At 40.0% G+C, this 27,673-nt stretch overlaps 1 protein-coding gene across 9 annotated transcripts in view; it reads right to left on the bottom strand.

Annotated features, from left to right (window-relative positions):
* Positions 1-3,496: 3,496 nt before the first annotated feature.
* COL25A1 (collagen type XXV alpha 1 chain) overlaps positions 3,497-27,673 on the bottom strand; it is a 335,822-nt gene continuing 311,645 nt past the window's right edge. For 6 of the 9 annotated variants that reach the window (XM_075421352.1, XM_075421360.1, XM_075421351.1 and 3 more), the window contains 7 exons: positions 27,356-27,409; positions 22,801-22,854; positions 21,537-21,563; positions 20,751-20,804; positions 12,435-12,512; positions 10,099-10,137; positions 3,497-9,351 (listed from right to left, as the gene is read on the bottom strand). In XM_075421352.1, the coding sequence (XP_075277467.1) occupies positions 9,349-9,351; positions 10,099-10,137; positions 12,435-12,512; positions 20,751-20,804; positions 21,537-21,563; positions 22,801-22,854; positions 27,356-27,409 (309 nt within the window). In that variant the 3' untranslated portion in view covers positions 3,497-9,348. The remainder of the gene's footprint in view (positions 9,352-10,098; positions 10,138-12,434; positions 12,513-20,750; positions 20,805-21,536; positions 21,564-22,800; positions 22,855-27,355; positions 27,410-27,673) is intronic. The other 3 variants (XM_075421355.1, XM_075421359.1, XM_075421358.1) reach the window with 2 other exon arrangements.

Genomic DNA, 27,673 nt, shown 5'->3' with positions numbered 1-27,673 from the left:
TCACTTGGCTGCTTTAGACCTCTCCGATTCCTTCCACTTGCCCTCACAACACTGTGGAGTAAATACTAGCAGCTATTTCTCCATAATATACAGATTATTAATTTTTAAAATTAATTAATTAATTTATTTATTTATTTTTAAACACAATACTATTTTCTCCATCCTGTTCTGTTTGCTTTCTGAACATTTAAATTAATTTTTTCCCCACACTTATATAAGGGCTTTGTCCTGGCAGGGTACGAGCCACCAGCAGCCTGGCTCCCTGTATGAATGATGAAAAGGAGTAAACATTTCTAAGAGCTATTCAAACTGTCCAAGTAAGGTGCCTTCGCCTCCCTGTTTAACTGTCCAAGGCGTTACTGTCCCTCTGAAAAACAATGTATTGTCAGTACATCTTAAGAAGCAAACCCGTTACAGATGGTCAGTGGAAAATCATCTGTTCTCAAGATCTGTTTCAGTACAGGAAGGTAAAGATGGACAAACCGCACCTGCTGGCACCTTCTCGGGGATAGCCAGCTGCTTGCATTCACTCTCAAAGGGGAAGAAGGGGAAGGGACTCGCCTGCGAGATGATGGGGTGATCGGTCCAGCAGCCCCCCGAGTCACTCAAGTGCAGGGTTTATTAATTGGGTCCAAATAGGCCACGGGGAAGGCAGAAAAGAGTAAGATTATGTTACTTACTGAGCTTCATGGCAGCATTGCTTTTCAGAGCCATTTGCATGCTTGCTGCGTCCTGAATAATTTTTGTCAAGAATTGTTTCAGTGCTGAATGTACCAGTAGTGTTTGCAGTTTCAGATTTTTAAATGGCAAATTTATTCTATACACATCTTTCTGACACAAGCTGATTGATATAATAGTGAGAGTTCATATTTTAGATTTTTTTTTCTTTTGGCCATATTTGTTTTTATCAGTTTTATCTCAGCCAGAATCAATTACCTTACAACAATCTTAATATGCCAAAGAGAAAAGAGCTCCTAAAAGCTTACAAAAAGTTGCCAGGTATACGTTAGCTCCAGGAGGGAGCAGCCAGCCAAAAGTGATGCCAGTAAGAGCTCGTGAGTGCTCAATGTAGGTGTGGGCACTTGGAAAACACAGTCAACTGTAACTTGCACATAGAAAAATAATCAGGATATTTATTAGCCATTGACCATTCTGTCTTGGCGTAAGCACACGAAAAACCTGCATTGTGGTTCCTGTGACAGGAGCTGTGTCCACCTTTGATCTCAAACTAAAGCAGCTTGAGTACAACTGCGCCAGCAGATTGTGATCTCCCCAAGGAGGTTTGTGTATCTTATTTTCCTCAGCACTACAGGGAACATATATCTATTTGTATGCATGCATATATGTATCTCTATGCCTATATTTTTATATATATGCATATAGACACATATATATGTACATATGTATGGAGCATCCAAGCTCCAAGTTTTGAGGCTGAATCCAAAAGCACTGTATTTTTCTACTGCAGCCAGAAGAAGGGAGAGGAGAGTGCCCTGCGAGTACTCCCGCCTGGAAATTAGCAGAAGCCAACAGAAGAGAAGACAAATGAGTAACCCTGGGAAGACAGAAAGACTCTGCTTGCCGGAACATGCCATATGTTTTGTCATTCCTTTGTTTGTTTTCTTTTAATATTTATTTGGTTGCAGTTGTTACTATTTGCTGGAACATGAATGCTTTGTCAGCTCCTTGTTTTGTTCTTTTTGTTTTTAAATGTTTGTGTGTGGTTATTATAATTGAACCACTAGGTGAAGCTGGGTGAGATGAGGACATAAAAGGCCAATTCTGTTGCATTTTTTGACTTCTGTAGAATCCTGGTTGCAAACGGGTAAGGATTAGCAGGTTTAGTAAAGTCCATAAAGCAGAGTTGGATGTGAGTAATGGCCTTTAAGTATTTAATTAAAAGCTTCATTTAAAAAAAAGAGGGAGAAGCAGCGGGCGTTTCACATGCAGCCCTGCGTGCGCTCTGGCATGTCACAAAGCTATGAAGGAGGTATCTGGATAGGAGGGAAGGCCAGAGGAAAGCCATGTCCCATGAGCGCAGCAGGACGTGAAGGCTGTAGGACATTGGTTAGCTGCGGTTTGACTTCAGAGGGAGCCTGATACTGAACAGTGACAGGGAGGCAGTGCAAGGACTGAGTGGGAAACCCACGCACAGTTCGCTCTAGCAGCTGCCAGAGTGCATGGGTTGTTACCATACGGCTACCAGAACCACGTACACCGTAGGCAGAATGCTTGTGGTGACTCGGCTAACAACAGAGCAGCCATGGCACTGAGAGGGAAAACAGCAGGAATTGTCCAGAACACGCTTGGTGTTTCTTGGCAGGACAACTGCAGCAGCATCTAGAACCACCTTCCCTCCTCTACGACAGGAGAAGGAGAAAGCTGGAACGAAGACAAGGCCGAGAGTGACCACAGCGATCAGGAGGCTTCATCCTCGGGGATGCTGGGCACAGTCCAAGAAAGGCAGTGCAGCTATTTTTGCTCCCCCCCCCAAGTCTAAAACAGAACTAGCTAAGATTAATGGACATTTTATGGAGATTACCAAGAGTTAAGAGTAGAGGTCAAACCCCCACGGTGCTCATTCTCTCTCTTAGCCTAGAGCGAGTTCATTTTTGAGGTGAAGGAAGGGGAAACAAGGGGGAGTGTTTTGTTTGTCTGAAATATTTTGGGATTTAGAAAACCCAAATATTTAAATAATGCTTTGAAGAGATTACAGCTGCTGCCCAATGTTTTATTTTTCAAAAGAAGTCCTTTGTTCAAGGATACTCCTGGAAAAATGTGCCTTCTTAGACCAGGGGGCTTCAAAACACATAACTTTGCAATAATTATTATGCTCCATCTTTTCTGAACAGACTGGATTTGTGGTAAAACAGACCTTGACATTTTCGAGCTTGCACTGTTGCTCGAGACACTGTGTCTGCGTGCATCTTTATTTCTCAGCAGTTCAGGTTTATTTTGTACCTTCAGTATTAAAAAAGGGGAGATTGGCGATTGTCAGCTTTATTTCTTCGGATCCTAGGATGCTTGTGGACTTGCCTAAGCAATAGTTTCGACTTCTAGCTAATATACGGATCCCTGCAGCTTTTGCGGAGCGAGGAAGGGCTCTAAGGTTTGCAGCAAAGCTTCTTCGTTACTTACTTTTGAGGCTGCCCATAGCCGGTGCTGCCTGTTTAGAAAAGATGACTGAACAGACTTGACGTCAAAACGAAGAGACGTACTGAGCATAGGAAGACCGAGGTGGGTTTTTTTTATTGCACACTGTAGGAAAATGGAACGTGTTGCAAAGGCCCCGATTTTTGTGTGGTTGTGACAACTGACTGGCACGACCTGCACTAGATTTCAGCCTACAGATTGGCACAGCGCAGCACACACTTTTCCCGATCCAGACAGACCAGGAAAATTTTTGGACCAACACTGAGAACTTTGTAACTATGCAAAATCAGCACCAATGGTTGGATTAATATTTTAATAATTTCACACTTTTTACATTATGAAAATAAATCATAAATAGTGTAAAAATAATTCTGAAGATCAACTTCTCACAAGCAAGAAATAAAACCCGAAGTACAAAACTGAAAGAAAACAAAACAGTATTCAACTGAAAAACAAGGAGAAATTTTAATAATAAACCCAAAAGCATGCTGTTTGATTGGTTTCAGTTAAGTCAGGACCAGAGGCCACAAGAAATTGGTAATTAATAACAAATTAAAATGGGTGATTAAAACCTTGCAATTCTTTACGCTACTCGTCAAAAGAAGTCTTGTGACGTATTTACAGTGCTAAGACACTCAAAATATTTCTAGTATTGATAATATGATAATGACCCATGTGTTTTTCCCCCCAAGCATTGTAATCCTTGCCAAATTACTTTTCTTTGTATTTTTATCTCTTCTACTGCATTTATGAGACCATTTGCAATACAAAAATAACGGCACATATAGAGGAACTTAAAAAAGTAAAAAATACAAATAAAAATATATAATATTTTCCAAAGGAAAAAGTCAGATACATACATCTTAGTAACATTTTTAAAGTTGTGTGATATTTTCCCAAACATGTACAATAATATAAGAATATCCACATATATGTTAACAACATGTAAAACATCGTTCCACCAACCCAACTCTTCATAATACTTCAGAGAAGTGTGCAAGTACCAATGGTATCTGGGAAATTCATACAATTTCTTTTTTAAATAGAAACAAGTAAAACACTAACGGTCCCAGGTTAAGTTAAGGCCCCCTGTTTTCCAAAGAAAATTCAATTTCCAAGCAGCATTGGTAAGTGGATGCATTTAAAAACAAAATGAAACAAAAACAACACTCCAAATGCTTATTCAAAATCAAACTCCACTTGTTTTGTGGAGTATCTCTTTCAAATTCTGTCAGAAATGATGGTGGCAGGCACTTGTTTCTAACAGCATTTAATGACTCCAACCACCATGTAAAATACTTCAATAACAGAGGGTGCAAGAAACCTTCATTTGTACATTACAGCAACATTCAGATCCATAAAAGCAAGTTGCAGAAAGGGAAAAGAAAAAAAACAATCAGTTGTTAGCTTTAATTCTGGTCACTGAAATTGAATCATTTTTTCCAATGACTAAAATCAGACTTTCTTTTGCCCACTACCTTCGCAGATATTAGTGTTTTGCATGACTCACGTATGAAAATTTAGGTCTCTCATTAGATAAAATACAGAGATTTTAAAATGTAATTTAAGAGGGTCAAGCAGCAGAGATCAGGAAATTTGAACGGAACGGTCAGATTCTGCATGCCTTGAACATCCCCCTGACATTCAACCGACCTGGAGCATCTCTGCGGTTTTTGCTCACTGCAGTGGTCCAGATTTAGGCCAAACCCCACTGCTGAAGCTGGTAATATTCCCCCTGTTACTAAGCGCAGTACCTGGCGCCGTCCTTCCGCATGGCTCAAGGCGCTTTGCAAGGGAAGGACGCATCGCTCTCTCCGTGTCATTGCTGCGGAAAGGGAGGCACAGCCAAGCCAAGAGCCTTGCCCAGCTGCACCCGAGTTTACAATCCCAGTTCTGCGGCCGCCAGTGGGACAACTCTCTCTAAGCCCTGACAGGACCCAGGATCCAAACCTCAGATCCCGAGGCGGCTGGCAGCCTTACACCACACCACCTTCCTGCACGGACCAAAGGCCCGCTCGCCTCATCGGGGGTTGCATCGTCTCTTCTGCTGAGTAACTGATGCTCATGCACACTCTTCCGCGAGTGTTAACGCTCAGTGGAGCCAATGCTAACTTTCCACACTGTACATCAACCTTAAGAACGTTCCCTTTTTAAATTCTATACTTTACACATGTGCAGGCATATGGGTTTGATCATTCTGAAACTTATTCATACTACTTACACGGTAGACTAAAAGAATATATAAACAGCTGGATGAAGAGTGTCATTCTGCCTTGCTACACTACCAGAACGTGACATCAAAATCAGCAATAAATAAAAATACAAATCAAAAAAATATATTGTATCATTGTTCCATGAATTAACTTTTCATGCTTTACCTCAGGAAAAAATTAAAAGTGTCCAAAGCATCCTGAAAGAAAGATTCCCCGTAGCTAATCTATGAATATGAAGACAAGGACCATATATGTCAGACATATTCCATACAGTGCTTCACAGACTTGCTGCTTCTGTAGGAGGACTTCTGCACAATGTGGTTATGATACACTGGAGTAACAGATGATTACAAAACTTGGTACGAAACAAAAACTGAAAACTCTCAAAGAAACAAGAATTAATCATACCTGAAAAAGTCAGGGATGTAGAAACTGCGTAGGCTAATACCACTACACTTTTCCACAACTGAAAAGACTGGTAGAGGAACTACTGCTCCTGTCAGAAACTAAACAAAACAAATCATATCTATTTTGAGGAATGCTACTAAAAGATACAACAACACACAGGTGGTTCAAATTGTAGCTTTGCCATCAAAAGAAAGAAGATATACTAGCACTAAAAATAGTTGCTTTTAAAACAAAATAAACATGTTGCAAAGTCTTCACAGGGTGCTTTTCTTGATGAAATATTAAACCCAATTCTTTTTTTTCTCATACTGAACATGCAACTTTTCTAGATACTTTTAGATTTCATTTCAAGTCAATCTTTGAGATGCAAATATTAATATCAAATCTATGTAAGTATTTTAGCCTGTCAAATTAAATTGTTTATCTGCTGTTCAGCAATGGTCATTTAAATGGAATGGACCTTTCATGCTATTGAACAATACAGAAGCTTACGTTAGATTATTTGCAGGAAAAAAAAAAGTATTCCTACCTCTCGGGAGCTAAAGAAAGAAATTACTTCACAAGTCAGGAAAAAAAGTGAATGAAGGTGCTTAAGTGTTTCTTCAGCAGGGCCTCAGTGCCAGGGAGTTAAAGGAGAATCGAGTTTTGACTAACGCTTAACAGTAGTGCCTATAACTATTTCCTGAACGAAGAAATCATGAACAAAGGTTCTACTACCTTTATTGATGCATATAGAAATGGATGCTGTGAGGACAGTTTAAAAATATAGATATACAGATTTTAAAAATACGAAAGTGCTAATGACAGCATGCATGTAATAGCTCTTTATCTTGTTGCGATTTCTTAAATAAGTTGTGTTTGTGGACACTCTCGATATGGAATTGCCAAAACATCTAGCCATATAATAAACATCCCACTTGATTTTTCATTTGAGTACTCTGAGAGACATTTAAAAAATATTTAATCTTACTGTATGATTGCCAGTATTTAATATTTTATAAAAATGTTCAACTTCTAGTCTTCACTTCTGTAATATACCTAGCCAAATGTGCCAAGTCAGCACATAAGCATAAGAGACTCTTTTCTGTTAGGCAGGCAGCTTGCTCCTCAGCCTGTCCTTCTTTGAGAAAGTGCTTCTTAAACAAGCAGACTAAAACTGTCAAGTCAGAGGGCTTACCTGGTGCTCCTCTTGTCCCCTTTCTGGAAAGTCTCTCATTCACATTACTGCTGCAGCACTCTGATTATTAACACATTATATTCACTCTATGCCATATAAAGGCTTTTATTATTGCAATCATCAAACAGGTTGATATTTGATATCTCTGAAAATTTAAGCAAAGAAAAACATTTTTCTTCATATCTGCGAACATTTCTTTATTGCTTAATATTAGAAAGATGCAACTGAGCAGTAAAAATATAAATTCAGTATATCTATCTATATCGCATTGGAATTTTGTTTTTATTAGTAAAGTACTACTAGATGGAGGCCACTAAATTAATCTTTAGCTTTAAAAATCTGTGGAAGATTTTCCCCGATGAAAAGCTCTTTTTGTCTCTGATACACCAGAATGATAATAAAGATTTAGCAAAGTGAGAGATCACATTATAGTGGCATTTCCATTGATCTGAGATTGTGAAGCAATATAAAAAGTGCAACCACAGCAGTTCCCCATCTTCACATGATTTAGAAATGATGGAGCAAGGAAAAATGTGCATTCCAAGAAGGGCAAGGTGCCTGCACATGGATGGAGACAGGCTGTCTTCCTCAACTTATTTTTGGTCTACATATGAAAGACAACCCTCAGAAAAGGAACTAAAAGAGTTTGTGATCATTCTGCTATACACTAGGAACGGAAGTGATATAAAAAGAATATCCATCTGCCAAATATGGCACCATTTCTCACAAACTAGTCTCTCCAGCTAACTACAGTGCACCATATGAAGACTCAAAACTGGAAAAAATACCTCGTGGCAAAAACTACAAATGTACACAAATTAAGTATTTCTAGTAATAAAAAACGTGGAGAAGCAAAACGTTGCCAATGCCTCTCCAGAAGGCTAGTCATCTGAACAGACACGGAGAAATATCGACACCTTTAACAGTGTAGTGCGATGACAAGCGTGCAGTGGTAATCACACAGACTTGCTTCTCTCCAATGTTTTTTGAGCAATAATGTCCACTAAGGTCACTCTAACAGCAGAAAAAGAACTGGATAAATAAATCAATCTGTGAAACGCAAAAATAAACTCTTGTCTTTTTTAGACTTAAAGGCTTCAAAGACCCTGAAATAGAAACTGTTAATACTGAAACAAGATCAACGTGTGGCTTGAAGCATTTTCTTCAATGCCACGATCACAAATGTTGACTAGATTATTGAAATGCATCCTTTATGGCAACAGTTACAGGAAAAGGAAACAAAATTAACCACAGCTACCAAAATTCTCCACAGAAGTTCAGCTAGTTTTGTGTAATTTAAACTGAATCACCTGAAAACCACACCATGGTACATACGTCTCTGGTCAGGTCCGTTCTCCTCCTCCGGAGGATGCTGCGATTCATCCCTGCCTGAAGAATGCTTTTTCCTCCTGCAGTCCCAAAATACAATACGCAGAGCACATACTCTGTCCATCCTTGAGTCAGGCTGAGAAGGTTCTGGTCTCAGGCGGTGCCTGCCATCAAATGATCCCTGCAGCACCTCTGCAACCTTTTCAAACAACCCACAGAGAAGTCTGGTTTCTTCTTCAAACTTCTTTCCTTCTTGATTAAGGACTCGACAGGGCCTATCGTGAATGTCTTGACGACCATGAGCAGTGCAAGGCAAACCGATGCTGATTAACAGGCGGGACCCTCTTTAATCAAAGGGGCCAGGTGACCCGCAAGACTGGAAGCCATCCACCTGCATCTGGAACTGTGTTCCCCAAAAATTCAAGGCCTCTTTCTATCCTCCTCTGGTTTATCTCTTTTTAGCAATAAGCCAAGGTGTGACTCCCTTGAGATGACAAAAGGAAACGATTCAGAAGCTGGAATCAAAGGTCACCGTGAGCAGCCATTTAGCACGTGACGTGATTAGACAACAAGCAGGTTTGGCACACAAACTCATGCTTTTAGTCTGTACAAGCAGATATGGTGGCATGAATCAGTGAAGTGCTTAAGATGGACATGGAAGCCAGGTCAGTAAACTCCAACGGCAGCTGGTACAGTACATTTCATAGCATTTTGCTCTATTTGGTCACAATTTCTTGTAAACTAGGTCATGGCACTCAATGTCCATGCAGGTCCACAAGCCAAAACATAAGAATTTACAGAAACAATCAGATTTCCATTATTGATCATTGTATCAAGATCTCTCTCTCATTGGAGAGGGAATCTTTGCAGGTTTACCCTGCAGTTATGTATCATCTAACTGCAGATGTAAGTGAAAAAAAAGATGTACACATGGACTATTGCAAACAAGTAGAAGCAGCTACATGTAAACATATCTCAGACTTGTAAAATCAAATTTTCAGTTTTCAACTATAAATACAAAAAGTAGAGCACTATATACACAACTTCATGCTTGTAAGGTTAGATTCATCACTGCAGAGACAAAAAGAGATACAGATTAATAAAATTAGTAAATTGGTATTTCCAATTTCTGTTCCAAATGCATAGATATGGCAGTGTTGCAAATACGTTTAGTTATTTCCTTAGCACCAGCTATTCTTCAGAGATAAATGCACCCAGAATTTCACTTATGCTTTATGTTTTCTAATGTATTGTACACCAGTATCCCTCCACCTACATTATTCTGAATGCTATGTTTTTAAATTTAGCACTGTCTAGGTTAAATCTTTACTACAATAATGTTGCTTAACTTTAGCATACAACATTAGCAAAACCAGGAGAATGTATTGAAGAATAGAAAGGTAAGGCAAAGAGAAGGGTAGGATGTCTGTTCTTCTAGGTATCCCATAAAAATAATATATCAATATAAATATTTGATAAAAATGGCATATCTGTGAGCTTTTATAAAGAATGGGAAGCAGTGGTCATGTACAGATACCAAAGGATGTGTGAGTGTTCACATGAAAGAAGAAAGTCTTGGACTTTCCAGAGATCTAATGCCTGCTGTTTCTCCAATACTGCCTCAATGAATTATTACTTCTACATAATGTACAATCTCATCGCACCAACTGCTGTCATGGAGAGGTCTTATTTTGCGCTGCTGCATACATCTGTCTAAGAGGCTCTGAAGTATATCCTGATACTGTTCAGCATGTGACAGGCTTTTCTCTGTACCAAAGACATACTGCCCCTGAAAAGAAAAAGCTCTGCCCATCCTACCTTTTGCCAGCAGCCAGGCATTGGTAATCCATCGGGACCCTGTTTCAAGGGGAGGGAGGGAAGGATAAAAAAAAAAAAAAAAAAGAGCATAGTTAAGTTTGCTAGGATAGATAGTCCATCAATATCTGCTAGAACAGCTGAAGCAGCTCTGACTATTTATCTAATAAGTAGCTACCAGTTCCTAACTTATTTCCTCTCTTGTTCTCAAGGTGAAGGAAAAGTCAAAGGAGAGGTTTACACTGTAAATACACACATGCGCCTCTCTGCCATAAAGATTTGTTTTCCCTAAATCATTAGAACGTCTTCATCAGTTTCTTACTGCTGTTAAGAGCTCAGGCTGCATATTATTTTAAATATAACCTGTTATTCACAACAATCTGTAGCTGAATGTACAAGATCAATGAGCAAAGAAATATTATCACTTTTATCTGGAGAATACTGTGTTTTATGGGCCCCTAGTATAAAGTTAACCCAATGATAAGATAGCAAGACTCAAATTTGAGTAGGATATTTTCTGTTCACTTTCATTCTTGTCTTTTGAATGAAGCAGCAAAATCTTAAGGTCTGAACAAACCCCAAGTGACACAGTGGAAGAAAACATCAGTGGTGGGAGCAGGGCAGTACAATATGGTAATCTAATTTCTTCTTATGTTCATGAAAGTCACTCTGTTTCTTTCCTGTCACCACCCTGCTTTCACAGATCTCCATGTGTCCGGTAAGATCAGAGCCAACTTTTGACTGCATTCATACTGGTTTTCACGGAACTAATTCCAACTTACGTGGCTATAGAGGGCTCATCCAGAGAGTTATATGCTCAGAATTAGGAGCACGTATCATTTACTAGACTATACAAGAGCAGGAAAAAAGATTGTGCCTTGACATTTTTTAGAATATAGAATAATAATACTTATTATGTGAATTCACATGTGAAGACAGTGGTTAATGAAAATTTTTTAATGTGCTTGCAAGTAATCTGATGGGAATGGCTTGCTGCCTAAAGCAAGAGACAGTGCTGTTTGTTTACCTGTGAACAGAATATTTTTCATCCATCAATGACTGTTAGTGAATCTCCAGATATAAATGATAATACAGAGACAGAGAAACATTTTAAATTACAAAAGCATGCTTGATTATCCCCAAGAAAATATGAGATATGGTTACCATTAACTGGAAGCAATCAAAATGGACTACGGAATAATCTTAATGGACTATGTATTTAAGATTAAAATCCACTGACTTCAAATCAGAAGTGCTCTAGTTGAAATAAAATCTACTTAATTTAACATTCACCTTAGAGAACCGTGCTTAACCACCAAACAATATCAGAACATGCAGATCAAATTTTACTGCAATCAATTAAAAAGAAAATATTCCCTGTATCTTTAGGAAATGTGTATGTACTGTTCTTTTTTCCTCTTTTTAAACGGAAAATAATTTAAACTTACTCTGTCATTAAATAAAAATCACTGTTGCCATATTGGTACAAGGGAGAGGGTCAACAAGTAGCATTTTAGTATAGGTGGGAACTTGAATTCATGCTAACATAGGGTGGGGGAGTGTCGTGTGTATTCCAGGAAGGTAAGTTCCAAGGGTAAGAACATTAAATTGAAGACGTTAAATAACAAAGACAGTGAGGGTTTGGGCTGCAGACCGTTATCTTCTTAAAAACCTCAGGTAAGCTTTTCATTTCCAGATCTGTTTGCATACTATTTGATGAACACGCCAGATACCAAAACTATTACTTGTGTAAGGTCTGGGAGATTAGGCTCCAGCTTGGCTTACTGGAAACCTATGACTTGATTTTTAGAAATAATATTTACACCTCTCTGTACGTGACTCTTATTTTGGCCAAATCCTGAAAATGTGCACCTAAGACTGCGTGGATCTGAAAGGAAGTCCAGGGTGCGGAGTATCTCTGGGACAGGCTAGGGTGAAGAACTGAGCCAGTGCAGACAGAAGTCATCAGACTTGATTAGAAGTGGAAATTGTGCTGGATTTCTACAAAGACTTGTGTTCAGAGTGAATAAGGCAATAGGTATTTTGTGAGGAAAATAACAAACTGATGATTCTCAGGGAAAATATAGGAAGGACACAAACTTATAAATTGCCATGTGATGTGGGAGCAAACTGTTGAGAGTTAGGTTTGAGCTGTCAACAAAAACGTGTGTTCTCTCATTGCCGTTATGATCACTGAAGCAGCTGGTTTGTTCATGCACATGCATGTGTTACACGAATAACGTAAAGTCAGCTGAGAAGAACATTACTTTACATTGAGAATGGCTGACTACAAACAAAGGAACCGCATGCAGGGTTGGTAGGAAAGAGAAATACTGTACCAATTGGCAAGGGGCATCCAGCCCATCCAGGCCAGGCTGGCCTGGCTCCCCTTTTTCCCCCTTAATTCCACGGAATCCCTGTTTGTAAAGATTAACTTGCAATGTTACTGTCAAGGAAATACCTTCAGTATCGACTTAGCTGGAGTGAACAAATGACAATACAGAGGCAAGAGGAGCAAGCTGACCATCGTGGTGTGATCTCAACCTGTGGGGCACTGACTCTGGCACATCCCAAATTTGGTTCCCTTCCAACATGTTTGGCAGAAAATAATGAAAAAACCACCACCAAACCCCACATTTTTAGCCTGAAGGTCTTAAGTCTGATGCTTTAAACCAAATTAGGAGCGTGACAAAGCAAGCCTGCTCCAGAATTTGCCAAAACTTGAGATAAGGCCGTGTCTACAAAGGGCAACAGATGACACAGTAGCTGGTGCTTGTTCCTCTCCCCTCATTTCTTATTCCATCAGTCTACAGCAGGACGATTGATTGTCCAATACACAAATGAGACGTACCAATGGGCAAGGTGCATCTAATCCAGGAGCACCCTGTTCTCCTTTCTCCCCTTTAGGCCCCTTTTTGCCTTTCTTTCCCTTTTCCCCCTGTGGATACAATGGTTTGGATAAAACAAGTTTCATTCTTTTGGAAAAAAATTAAAGAAAGTTTGGTTTAAAAGTTTGGGTTTTTCTTTTTAAGCCAATGGAGAGCTGAAAGGACACTTACCACTGTGTTCTGGTATGGATGGTGCATTGTGTGGAAAAATAAATTATATGATCACAAGCAAGAACTGCAATCAGTCGGTATTAGTTTGTGTTGGTATTTCATATCAGTGTTATGAAAGTTTTGAATCCTAGAACAGGGCTTGAAATCATTGATTTGTTGAGATACAGGCAAATCTGCAAATCCAACCAATCCACAGTCCGAAACAAGAGGTCTCCTATTTGCTCTAAGTGATAGCACTGAAGTGCTCACGCACACTAAGATGAATTTGTCAGCTTCCCTAGAAGATTTGTCACTAGTTGGATGTAACTTTGCGAGAGCAGAGTACACCAGCATAGTTCCTCTAAAAAAGACCTGTGGCATGGATGCGTTGCAAGGACGGCTGGTCTCTGGCTAAATTCTATCAAGTTGCATGGTGTCATGTCAAGGGTCAACTTGGCCCAGAGCATCCTTTGCTGACCTGACCCCTTGCACTCTGGTAAGAGTGTGGGACAAGTCCTGTTCTCAGCTGTGTCCACAGAAATCCACAGACATCATCATGGAGGGTGCAATCCTGTCACTCCAAATACAACATGACCATTTCGAACCCTGTTACAGGAATCAACACATTCAAACTGCTTGAGGGAGAGGTGCTATGACACTTTCAATGATTTCATAATGTCTTGGTATCATAAAGTAATCAGAAGTGATAATTCGATTCTTTATTTAAATATTCCAGCATTTAGATGTTCTCTCTACTGCAGGCGACATTCCATCTACTTATTTTACCAAAATTCAGTCCATTGATTTCATACTGTGTTTTCTTTTTAAATGTAAAACTTCTGATGCTTTAATTACTCACGGAAATGAGTTGACTCCCCTCAAAGCTAACTGCAAAGATGACCTCACCTGCAAGCAGTGTAAGATGTTTGGAGAGCTCATTTAATAATTGATTTCACACCAGTTGATCACAATGGTAAATGAGTTTCAGGTTTGCTCTCAATTTCACAAAAATAAAAAAAAGGTCTGTTAAAAAAATGAAACAAATTGGACTAGGATTTTAAAAAATGGGATAGGAAGGATGAATAAATCAGGAATATCACAAAGAAATGGGAAAAATAGTCATAGGAAAATTAGTATGACATTGGAGAACCAGCAAGCGAGGTTGTAGGCTATTGGGAGGATTTAATTTGTGAGGAAAAGGGTAAAAAAGACAGAGGAATTGTAAGGAATGAAGGTAAAAGGAGAAGGAAGGAATGCCCCTTTGGAAAGACAGATGGATTTTGGTGAAGCATAATAAATACCCATTTAACTAGTTCTACACCAGTACAGAAAGACTTAATCAATCAACAAGAGAGAAAAAACATTTTTACACAATTGAAAAATAATTAAGTACATCATATTTAGACAAGGAAGGAAAACACATTATTAATTTAATATCATATCATACTTGACACATTCAAATGAAAAATCTTCTCAATGAACAAAACATACTGCATTCATGACACGATACAAGCAAAGTTTCTTGTGTATCTCTTTTGTGTGCCAAAAAGTTGCAGGACAATATTTAGGAAAACAGCAACCCAAACATTACCCTTCTTTACCAAATTATAAGACTGTGATGTAAAAAAATCCCCACGAGTCAGAAACTGCAAGTTGAATAAGTTTTCATCTTAAGCCTACAAACTTGACAGTGTAGCACAGAAGCCCAACAGTCTCAGGGTCAAATCTGATGTTATTTGTACTCAATGTAACATCAATATATTTGCTGTGAATGTATGCAAGTACAGAGCATGGACATACTCCAGAAATGATTCTGAAAAAGGACAGTACAGTTTGGTTTCTGACTTTTTTTATATCTTTAGGACTTGTATTTCTTCAACTTGTGTTACAAGTCACCAGATAACTATTTAAAATTCCAGTTTTGCAGGGCAAACCTATGATCTTACTCAAGCCAATGCAGCAGTCATCTCTGTGTAGTCTGCATTTCTTGAGTACTTTACTACTTTTTCCACGGACGGAATTCTTATCTCTTAATCTTCACCTCCTTTCCCTGATCTATACAGATCCACAGGAGATATGAAGAATCTCCATCTGAAGAAGATTAAAAAAAATTCCTTCCTCAGTGCCTAAAGAAATAAAAATTTGTGGCACTTCTGTAACACCATTATGGTTGGAACAATCTCCAGTCCTCACAGGCGCGGATTTTCATCAATGCAGAGTGTAGGGGTAAAAGGATTATGCCTTTCCAGCCACTGTTGTGATCATCCTACTCATCTGCCTATATATATAACAAAATATATATATAGACAGGGGAACAGAACAGAGCTGGCAGGTCTTTAAGGATGTATTCCACAGAGTGCAAGAGCTCTCGATCCCCAAGTGTAAGAAGTCGGGCAGAGAAGGGAAGAGACCGGCATGGCTGAGGCAAGAGATGCTGGTCAAACTAAGGAAGAAGAGGGAACTGCACAGGCAGTGGAAGCAGCGACTGGCTTCCTGGGAAGAGTATAGGGAAGCTGCCTGGTTGTGTATGGATGGGGTCAGGAAGGCCAAGGCACAGCTGGAGCTGAACTTGGCAAGGGATGTGAAAAATAACAAGAAAGGCTTCTACAGGTATGTCAGCCGGAAAAAGATGGTCAAAGAAAGCGTACCCCCGCTCATGAGCGAGACCGGCGAACTGGCAACAGCAGATGAGGAGAAAGCTGAGGTACTCAACAACTTTTTTGCCTCAGTCTTCACTGGCAGCCTCTCTCCTCACCCCTCCCGAGTCGATGAATGGCATGAAGGAGACCAGGAGGGTAAAATCCCTCCAGCTGTAAGTGAAGACCAGGTTCAGGACCTCCTGCAGAACCTAAATGTACAGAAGTCCATGGGACCTGATGAGATGCATCCCAGAGTCCTGAGGGAACTGGCTGACGTAGTTGCCAAGCCACTCTCCATGATATTTGAAAAGTCATGGCAGTCAGGGGAAGTTCCCAGTGACTGGAAAAAGGGAAACATTGTGCCCCTTTTCAAAAAGGGTAGAAAGGAAGACCCTGGGAACTACCGACCTGTCAGCCTCACCTCTGTGCCTGGGAAGATCATGGAACAGATCCTCCTAGAAGATATGCTAAGGCACATGGAGGCCAGGGAGGTGATTCGAGACAGCCAGCATGGCTTCACCAAGGGCAAGTCCTGCCTCACCAACCTAGTGGCTTTCTATGATGGTGTAACAACAAGGGTGGACAAGGGAAAACCAATGGACGTCATCTATCTGGATTTTTGTAAAGCCTTTGACACGGTCCCCCACAACATCCTTCTCTCTAAATTGGAGAGACATGGATTTGATGAGTGGACTGTTTGGTGGATAAGGAATTGGTTGGATGGTCGCAGCCAAAGGGTAGTGGTCAACGGCTCAATGTCCAGATGGAGACCAGTGACGAGTGGAGTCCCTCAGGGGTCCGTACTGGGACCAGTGCTGTTCAATATATTCATCAATGACATGGACAGCGACATCGAGTGTACCCTCAGCAAGTTTGCAGATGACACCAAGCTGAGTGGTACGGTTGATACACCAGAAGGACGGGATGCCATCCAGAGGGACCTGGACAAGCTGGAGAGGTGGGCCTGTGTGAACCTCATGAGGTTCAACAAGGCCAAGTGCAAGGTCCTCCACCTGGGTCGGGGTAATCCCCCCTAACAATACAGGCTGGGGGATGAAAGAATCGAGAGTAGCTCTGCTGAGAGGGACTTGGGGGTACTGATAGACGAAAGGCTGGACATGAGCTGGCAATGTGCGCTGGCAGCCCAGAGGGCCAACCGTGTCCTGGGCTGCATCAGGAGAAGCGTGGCCAGCAGGTCGAGAGAGGTGATTCTGCCCCTCTACTCTGCTCTGGTGAGACCTCACCTGGAGTACTGCATTCAGCTCTGGAGCCCTCAGCACAAGAAGGACATGGAACTGTTGGAGCGGGTCCAAAGGAGGGCTACAAAAATCATCCGAGGGCTGGAGCACCTCTCCTTTGAGGACAGGCTGAGAGAGTTGGGCTTCTTCAGCCTGGAGAAGAGAAGGCTGCGGGGAGACCTGATTGCAGCCTTTCAGTACTTAAAGGGAGCCTATAGGAAAGATGGGGACAATCTTTTTAGCAGAGACAGCAGTGACAGGACGAGGGGTAATGGTTTTTAACTAAAACAGGGTAGGTTTAGGCTAGATATAAGGAAGAAATTCTTTACAATGAGGGTGGTGAAACACTGGAATGGGTTGCCCAGAGAGGTAGTGGAGGCCCCATCCCTGGAAACATTCAAGACCAGGTTGGACAGAGCTCTGAGCAACCTGATCTAGTTAGCGGTGTCCCTGCTCGCTGCGGGGGGGTTGGACTAGATGACCTCTAGGGGTCCCTTCCAACCCAAAACTTTCTATGATTCTATGATTCTAAAAGACACAACCGCACATTTGGGATTAGGGCCTCCTTCCCTCCCTCTCTCCCTCCCTCTCCCCACAACACAATCTCTACCTTATGTTAAAGGTTATTCCTTTTTAAAAGGAATTTTTTTTTTGTATTAGTACAACTTGAAAATACAAAATCAATTGTAGAAACCTTTTTCTTGCTGACTGCTCCAGGACTATAATTTCATATGAGTATTTACATCTAGAACACTTTTTAAAAATTATTTTTACAGCCAAGTTAAGCAGACATTATAATGCAAACACTGACTTGCTTTCACTGTAGTGGAACTACTGACAGGCTAAAATAAAAATCGTCAGTCTAGGACTCATCTCAAACTGAAGAAGTAAAGATTTAATCCCTGCCTATCACAGCATTTCTATGAAAAAAAATAAAAGTGTCACTGGTTCTCAATAGAATGTCAGTAATGATATATATTTTTGCAATGCAATTTGAATTAAGTTTCTTAACTAGAAACTCACTAACCTCAGCTTGTACGATGTCAGTCTAACAGCCAATACTGTAGGGAATATTCAAAAACCAAGCAATTATGAGCTAGACCCTCAACTTGTAAACTGACTTATCTCTATTGAAATGGGTGCTATTACACCAGTTTGGTCATCGATAATTAGCAATTTACATAAGGAAAAACATCAGAACTAAGAAAATTTGTTACAATGGAAGTTGCTATTAATTGCATTATTTTGTGTGTTGAGAGCCAGCGTTCCATTTGGAAAGGCAACTATTGATGCTAAGCTAAAGTGGTTTTGGTGAAAACAGTTTACTTGCAAGACACAAGTATTCCCTCATTTCTTGAAAAAATGTGTCAAAAATGTGCAATAGAAGTCTCGTTCACAGAGGTCTCGGCTATATCTTCCTTGATTTTTCACTGAGAAAGACTTTCCTTTGCCTTCTAATTGTCTTTGAATATTCTGAGAATTTTTAAGGTAGAGATACCATCTCCATTTTCACTCTACAGACTTCCTGGCAATCCTCTTGATCTGAAAGCCCATAAGATAACAATGGATTCTGAAATATCTGTCAGACTTGCTAAGTACTTCATCCTATGCATTCTCCTCAAGAAACAGGTTTTGCCTTTTCCTGAATTTTTAGGAGGATAGAGGACTAGACTTCCTAGATGTGTCCTGCAGCCCCAGAGAACAAGGCTACATGGGCAGCCTGAATCGCAGCTGAACTCCAAAAAGGGCCTAACCTCCGTTGTTCCATTTTCACATGATATCAAATTTCTATAAGCCAACTTTACTAGCTTTCCAGCTTTTCTTACAGAGACCTTCCGGAGCTCTGATGGCTGTAAGTTTTCTACCTATCTCTAGCTGTACATGGAAACACAGACTCAGAAGTTCTGGTTGGAAGGGACTTCTGGAGGTCACCTAATCTAACCTCCCATCCTGAGCAGGATGATTCCTCGCCCTAGATCAGGTCAGACTAGACCAGGTCATGCAGTCGTCCATGGGCAGTGGTTCAGCCACCTCTCTGGGTAAACTGTCACAGTGACGTGCTGCCCTCCTAGTGAAAAAGGTTTTACTAATAGCCACTCTGAATGTCCCAGGAGCAGCTTGTGGTCCTGTGTTTTCCCATTTGCCACTACCCAGAAGAGGTTTTCTCCATCATCTTTCTATCTCCCCTTCAAGTAGTTTGGCCTCCCCTTTGGCCTCCCCTTTGGCAGACCAAGCCAGTCCCCCTCCTTCAACCTTTTCTATAGCTTGCGTGTGTCCCAGGCTCCTGCCAGCTTGGTAGCCTTCTTCCTCTCCAGTTTCTCAAGTTTTTTTGAACTGGGAGGTTCAAAATACCATCTGCAATATTCAAGCAACCTCACCAGGAATGATTAGAGGGGGCGTAATAACTTATTTTAATTTTCTGGACACAACCGTTCTAATGCATCCCAGTATGAGAACATACTGTTAAGCTCATTCAATTTGGCACCTACTGTAACTCCCACTTAGCACAGGCTGGCCATTTTGCCAGTCATCTATCAGACCTGGCAGTTATCAGTTACACCTTTCTACTGATAACTGCTCTCAAAAAGAAAAGGAAAAACTGTTCACTTGTGACAGACAGACACATAGTCTTTGACAGCAGGCAAGAGCTCATGATTTGTTGTGATTACTCTGCCAGGTCAGACATTGCCTTTATAAAATTCAGAGAGCACCTGCTTAAGCAACAGTTGTTCTGCAAAATCATTGCCTTACCAGTGATCTCTGAGCTCAAAGTAGGCGATATAACAAGCGACAGGAGGGAAAGATACACTACATAGTACCCTTATCAATGCATTCTTGGAAACTGTTTTGCCTGATAGTATTAAGAAAAGGAGATGAACTCAGTCAGCCGCAGTGATCTTTTTAACCCTGCTTCTTGTTTAAGATACCTTGATGGGAAGTGGACCTAGTATAGCCGTCTATATGTTAGCTAAGCGAAAATAGTTGTCTGAACTGGAAAAATCACCTGCTGTGTGCATGGAATTTTATATTAAGTGGCTTGGTGTGAGCGCAAATTCAGCAGTTTTAGCAACTGGAAGGGAGCTTAGTGTTGGTTAGAAATAGGGAAGATTTGCTCATTAGGCTTCTCTGCATGCAGTTAGTCCTAAATTGCTTTTTACTGAACATATATTCAAGTCACTGTGTCTGGACAGTGAAAATGAAGTTAGGCTGTTCCTGTTAACTAGACTGTCTAGTTGGTTTACCACAACATTAATTTAATTTCAATCCATAAATATCACCAAGTACTTAATTGTAAATACGGCATTGCCAAAAATAAAAATTTAAACAGTTCCTGTCCTTACGCATTTGGTAGGGGCAGGTAGTGTGTACAGGCATGGTGCACTCAGATCAACAGTTATTCTGCAAATACTGCCAAGGATCACAGCTCAGGGCTTCAGTATAAAATTGCTACTGCAATGACTCATTTTGGTGATGTCTGCTGACAAGGACTTTCAACAAGCATAGGATGGATTGAAGAAAACGGGCCCGAAAACAAGCTGTGCTTTCGGATATGTCAGTATTACTAGTTCTGTGCATAAATTTTCATGGTCCTTCATGATTTTCTTTAGCATGTATCTGTGACCTGCCTTTTGGCACACAGTAAAAACAAACATAAGATTTAATGGGACAATTTATAGCATAAAGATGGCAGAACTGACTAGGCTGAGGAATCAAACAACAGTTAATAACACTGTGGTCACCTTTTCTCCCTTTTCTCCTGTATCACCCTTTTCTCCTCGAGGACCGGGGAAACCCTATAAAAACAAAATGGACATATATAGGTCGACTTTTCTTCACATGCATATTAAGGTTTCAAATACTCTTGGAAAATATACAAAAAGATGATTTACTACATGCTTTGTATGTATATGTGCGTTATGTGTGGACACAGGCATGCACACAAGAGCATGAGGCAAGTAAGTCATAGTGTTTGGTAGAGTAATTCTGCCAGCAATGGAAATAAATCACATTACTCAAAATGGAAATAGTCCATGCTACGTAGTGTATGCAATTTCTGAAAAAGACTCCTCCAAGTTAGAGATCTCAGTGGAAGGCTATAGGAAAAGGCTTTCAGTGTCTTTTTAGCATGCCAAAGAGCGAGCCTATATTTTGGAATGTATCATTTACAGGTTATGGAATTATTCTCTTTCATGAAGATAAATTTCCTTAACCAAATGACAGTGACTGTTGTTCTACAACTGAACCACAGGTCTGAATATTTTCTTACCTAGTGCTGTTTTTCAGCCTACTGACTTCCGAATATGTGTATTACTAAGCCCTATATCTGCCGGGGTCTGCAGATAAGGACTGTATATTGCACAGTCTTTCTCCTCTATCACAGAGAAACAGCAAATGCAGCATTTAGCACACTCTCTGTATGTACTGCATGCACACTAAATGGAAACAAAGGTGTTACGCTCAGTAAGCTGTTTCCTAGAAGATGCTTACCTACCACTGAGAGTGTATTGGTCATACATATTACTTACATCAAGGCCAGGCTCGCCATCTTTGCCCTGCCAAAGAACCATATAAACTACATTAGTGTCCCTAAGCTGTGACACCAACAGCTGCCTTGATGCCCGACTTCTGCGCTCCCTCTATACAGCGGTACCCCACGTTGCTACGGCTGTACATCTGGCATTGCTGTTAGTGAAGGACGTTTCTGTCAGTGTTTAACATTTCCAGGAACTGATAACTTGACTGTAAAATTTTGCTTGACTGTGTAATTTTGATTGTACACAGATTTCAGGAGCAGGCTAAAAATACAGAAAAGCCTACCATTTTTTGTTTTTAGGTCACAGGAAGGGAAAACAGAAATTGGATTTTTTTTATTTAACTCACAAACGTGACCCTGAGATAAACATGCACTGCATGGTAATGCAGCACTCCACAGAGCCTGAAAACTGTCTCTAGTCATTGACTCCTGAGCCAATTAAATGGATCCAATTAAACCACGAGTCCATATTCCATCTTAAATTAATTTTGGCTCAAACAGATTAGACTGAAGAGTGTATGGAAGCATTGCAAGTCTTTTGCAGAGGCTGGTTGTGTCTGGCCAAGCACATTTACATGGCTTTTCTTGTGTCAAAGTACAGAACAGAGATGCGTATATGTACACACCTGACCCAGTCATCAGCAAAGTAAACTGAGTAAGTCAACTGGTTTTAGTGGGGCTATCTTCGTCATGCCAAAGGAGGTTCTCACTCACATTTTAGAAATGGCTAATGTAATTTAAGTGATTGATTTAAAGCATACGATCCCCACCTATGAATGATGAACAACTTCTTAAATCGCTTCTGAACACACAGCACAGAAACAAAGACAAAACTGAAGTGTCAAATAAAACAAAAATATAATGGCAAAGTAGCCTTGCAGCACGGAAATCCAAACAGCTTATTGACATTAAGAGAATCACAGCTTTCCACAGTTCATCCTGAACTCCTGCCACTCTCGCACGGTCCCCAGACAGCTGATGGCCTGAGGCTGCAGAAACGGGAGCACTTGCATTCTGGATTTCCTCTCTCTTGCTGGTTCATGTCAGGTCTGTTTCATTACTTTTGCATGACCGCATGCATGGGTAGGAATCTAAGTCTGCAATACAGAGCAGTGACCTTGCACTGTCAGTGATTATTACCTGTCCTTGCCTTTTCCAACTAATTGTATTGCTAGGTGAAAAGCAGTCGTAAAGCACACAAAGTTTAATCAAGGAGTGATGAAAAGCGCAGTGTGTACAAACTACATGCAACTTACAGGCAAGCCGTACGGTCCTCTAGGTCCAGGGTCACCTACAGTTCCCTTTTCACCCTAAGAAAAGATTGCAGAACAAGCAAACAAAAACGTTGTCTAGCTGAGATCAAAATGATCTCTACAAAGTACTTCAGGTTAAAGTTTATGCATTCCTAAATCGTTTGAGTGAAAAATATCCAACCTCATTTGTTTTTATTAAACAATTAAGGCAGCAAAGAGAAGGTGTGTATTACTTTCTAGGCAAAATGACTTTTCCGGCATATGATATTACATTTGGTTTTAGATCCATTAGTAACTGAAAATATTTTTCAAACTGAACTTCCACCAATTTCAATTTGAAGCTTGTAACAGCTGCAATATCATGCTCAGAAAAATCCAGTGTTGCAATGAAAACTGAGGATGTACATCATCAAGCTCCAGCACAGCAGCTGAGATGCGACACAGTGACAAGCAAAAATAATGTGTCAATCAAAGCTTGTCTTTAAGCAGGCAATGCTATTTACAGTGACATTGTGAAGATTATCCCATGCACTGTACTGCATTGCTAACTGCTCTATTGGATTCTAGATTAGTAATGTAAATATCCTGTTTATTCAATAAAAACTGTATCAAGGTGCGAGACAAACAAGTACAGAGGTTACTCCAGAAGTTTGATCACATTCTGCACTAAAATTCATGGAAGAGTTAACAGTTTCCAGAGGGATGCTACCAAAATCATTTTGCAAGCTAAATACAGAGCAAACATTTCCAAATTAAATACAATTTCAAGGCGACAAAATTCAGGCTGAGAGTAGTAATGATCTTTGCTCGCCACTTGTTCTTCATCAAGACTGACATGGAGTTAAACTTCCCGAATCCGCCAACGTCAGCCCACGTAGCCGCAAGCACAGCCCTCTGTGAGCTTTTTAGGGAGGCAGGCAGGCAGGCTGGGCTGGAAGCAGGTGCGGGCAGCAGTCTTGTTCCAGACTGGGGAGCTCTTTCTTCTGAATAAAATCCAGAAAAGCCATATGCTCTTGAGAGAACTAAACTGCTTAAAGTGTTGATGAGACTTTCCTGACCACCTTCAGTTTTCAAGGCTCCTACTCTGTATTTGTTATGTAGGGTTATTTAGATGCCTTCTTCGCCTCCTTTCCTTAACATGACCTAAAGCAAGGCTTCGTGCAAGGCTTCTGGCATACGGAAGTGCTGTGTTTCATCCTAGCAATTGCACCACTTAATGTCTTGAGATAAGTCTGTATACAAGACCCTCTAAACTCTGGGTTATTTACTACTTGTTACTAATTCATTACTCTGTTCTTTATTACTAAAAGCAAGACACAAGAACCAGACTGAGATGTAGATTTGTGCCTAATTAACAGTGGTGTTCATCTGCACAGCCCCGTCCCTTCAGCACAGCTCTGAAAATGGGCTGCTAAATCTCAATTTCATTGACTGGATAATATAAAAACATAGGCACCAGAATAAACTGAGTCTGAATCTGTTGTTAAATAATCACGGCAGTAAGGAGTTGTCAGAGTAACTGACATTTGATCTATTTTAGATACTTCACATTTTTGGGTAGATGGACACTGTCTATACTCACTCTAGTGTAGTGGAGATGAGATGTGAAAAGTCTGATCTTTCTGGATTCTGTTAATCTCCAGCCATTTCTGAGCAGCACTGAGGCTGGATGCCCTTGCAGAACGATAGGAAATTACAGCTGATTTTCAAAACAGTAAATCCATTGCAGCTCTAAAACCTCCTGCTGAGAAGAAACTAATGTGCTGACCTACGTATATACCAGCTACAAACCTGTTCGATCAATACTTGAAATATGTCAAGACGAGTTAAGTATCTTTTTTTTTAAATCTTCAACAGCAAAGATGACTGTACAAAGTCTTCTCAAGCTAGACCTATAACATTGCTAAACATATGGTAGACATAAAGATACGGAATGTATCAGTCTAGGAAATAATCTCATCTGTTCTGCAAGAATATATTTAGAGAAATATATCTCACAATTTTTTGCCTCCAATAAAAAGCACATGCTGAAATGTGTTTGCAATATCAGATGAGGTCTGAATGTTCATGGATTATGTAAGACTGATGGACTGTCATGGGCACTGGGCCCTCAGCCATCACGATAAAGCATTTCCTACAGGGAAGCAGACATTCGCAGACTTCAAGAAGGTTCTTAATACCTTTTTGTAAGACATTTCATCAGTGCCCCAAGAACAGAAACTGTAGCCTTTGGTTTTGCCTCCTAGTTCAGTCTCCTGAATCACGGGTGTATACGCACTACCATTTGCATGAATAAAACTGCAAAACTGGTGTCTCCATTAAGATTGATACGGTGATTTCATAACACAGTCATGGTGGCAAACATTTTAACCAAATTAAAGAGATTGCACTTTCCCTCCCAGTACAGAACGTGTGTAGTGATGAGAGTGTTGTGCAGGCTACACATCTGAGAGCCAAAACCAAGCTCAAAACCAGGTCTTTGTCATCAAAACAAGAGTTTCAGGAAATTATAATTTCATTAATTTTTGCCTCTTTCAGCTTCTTTTAGATGAACAAGAAGTTGGATATACATCATGCCTGTTATTACCCTTCAGGTTTACCTGTCCTCTTTCATTAGCAATATTTTAAGATGTTTATCTGTTTACCAGTGTTCTCTATTTTCTCTGAAGAGTTAAGTGAGATTAGCAGGTACACAGTCAGATTCGCAGGCCTGTTAGAATCAACTCTTCCATTTAATGAAGATGGTCTCAGTAAAAGCTTTCTAAGAACCTAGCAAAATGGTATTTTCAATAACCAAAGAATTTATTAAGGACTGTAAGACACTAGCCGCATAAATGATATTAATTCACACTTTTACCATTTCTGTTTCTACCAAAAGAAATGCACAAAACCACAGTATAGACATGTTCACCAGTATCATACTTCAGGAAGCGTTAAATCCTGTGTTAGCTTTTAATAATCAATGAAAAAAAGTTTAGAGACAAAAATACACAGTTAAGCTCACACAGTGAGTTAATAGTGCATTTGTTCTAAAATTAACGTTTTCCTGTTTTCTAGTGACGTATGATTTTCGTAATCTACTTCCTCACCATCTAAATAAGTTTTGTATAAAGACTGTCTGATGTTTTCTATTTTAATTAAATAGTTATATTGGAACCAAACCAACCAACCCTAATTTGCACAACAGTCCATTCTACCCAGAAAGAGTAATTCAGCATTGCCACAAGTGCAGCCTACGCAACAATGAATCCATGATTTCTATAGAAGAAATCATTAGGCTTCAGTTTGATTATACTTGCTTCCTTTAACTTTTATAGAGACCTAAATATACAGTGACCAGCATTTTATATATATTCTCTTAAAGTGAGATTTTCTTTCCAAATTTTAAATAATGTGGATTTAAGAATGTGGTTATGTTTCATCTCAGGAATCCCTAGTGCCTTTCTAGGTTAACACTGGCCCAAGCTTTCTCTTATCAACATGGACAAAATGTGATCTTGTCCAGTGATAGCAAGCAGTGGCACTATGCACCGTTTTTAATTAAAATGCAAAATCTGAAATCTGCAGGCAAAAATGTTTTCCTCCTGCTTTCGCATAAACAAGTTCAACAGTTGCAAATGCAAGTTTTAAAACTGCATTAAAAATATATGACTTGTTATTTAGATAACGAGACATACATCAATGCCAGGCACCTGTTGTAGCAACGCTGCATGTCTTGTATTTATTTCCCAGCACACAGCTCTGTATAAATGAATCAAGCCACGCATACCTTTCTCAGAGGTACTGCTGTTAAAGCTCACTGGACCTGTGCCATATGGCTGCGTCCTTAATACAGCAAGTCTGAAGTCATTTTAGCACAGTTGTTTTGTTAAAATGAGAAATTCAAAGAGAGAAAATTCTGGGCTGGCGACTCCTTGGAGGTTTTAGTTAGTAAAAGGTATAATCTTTTGTTTTGTTGTACAAATTGATGGTTGCATTGCTAAAGATGAGAGGCTCATAGTTAAATATTAAGGTCTGTACCCTATTCCCACTGGAGAAAATGTATTGTGAATATTTCAAGTGAAATAGGAGGGCTCCTATCTTCTAAGCTTAAAAAAAGGAAGAAGAGTTTAAATTCTATAGAAGTTAAAGAATTTTTTTCCAAGATAAAAACACTGAAGTGCAAAGAGGTAAGAAATATGCATTTTTTGCCCTTGCATATGTATATAATCAGATCACACTATCTTTTGTCTCAGTTTGTTCTCTCAATCCATTCACACAAAATAATGAAACCAACCAAAATTATGTTCTGTGTAGTGCCGTGAACTCGAAAGTCCTGTAATGTACTGATTAGTCATTACAAAATACCAGCTCCTCTGAAGTTAATGAGTTGCAGAATCAACCCTTAAACAGATAACTGTGTGTGTAACTAGAATGCACGTACAGTTCTGGGCTGCTCCTTAAACAGATGAGATACTGTTGTGTTTAGTAACATCTAGGCACACTGTAATTAGCCATATGACATTTTGCCATTGTGGCAGTCATTATGTAAAGAGAAGCACGCAGAGTGTATACTTACTCTGTCTCCTTTAGGACCTGCAGGGCCATGGGGACCAGCTGGGCCGTCTACACCCTACAAAAGGAAACAAAGAGGGTGAGAGAGAGGTCTTGCTCTTACAAGTCTTTACTTTTAATAGCTGTCTTCTAGTCAAGAACTAACATGGAATCAGTCTTCACCGATTGGAAACTCAGACTTCATTGTGATGGGACCTGACCAAACCCATTTAGCTTTCAAATCTCCACCTATAGGCTGTCCTGCTAGAAGGTAATCCATCCTCTAGCTGGATTTTACTTTATTCATGCAAGTCATCAGATTTACAAAGATTTTACATTTATT

This window comes from Opisthocomus hoazin, chromosome 5, assembly GCF_030867145.1.
Source record: "Opisthocomus hoazin isolate bOpiHoa1 chromosome 5, bOpiHoa1.hap1, whole genome shotgun sequence".
In the NCBI taxonomy this organism is placed as follows: Eukaryota; Metazoa; Chordata; class Aves; order Opisthocomiformes; family Opisthocomidae; genus Opisthocomus; species Opisthocomus hoazin.
This window is presented reverse-complemented; position numbering and strand designations above follow the sequence as displayed.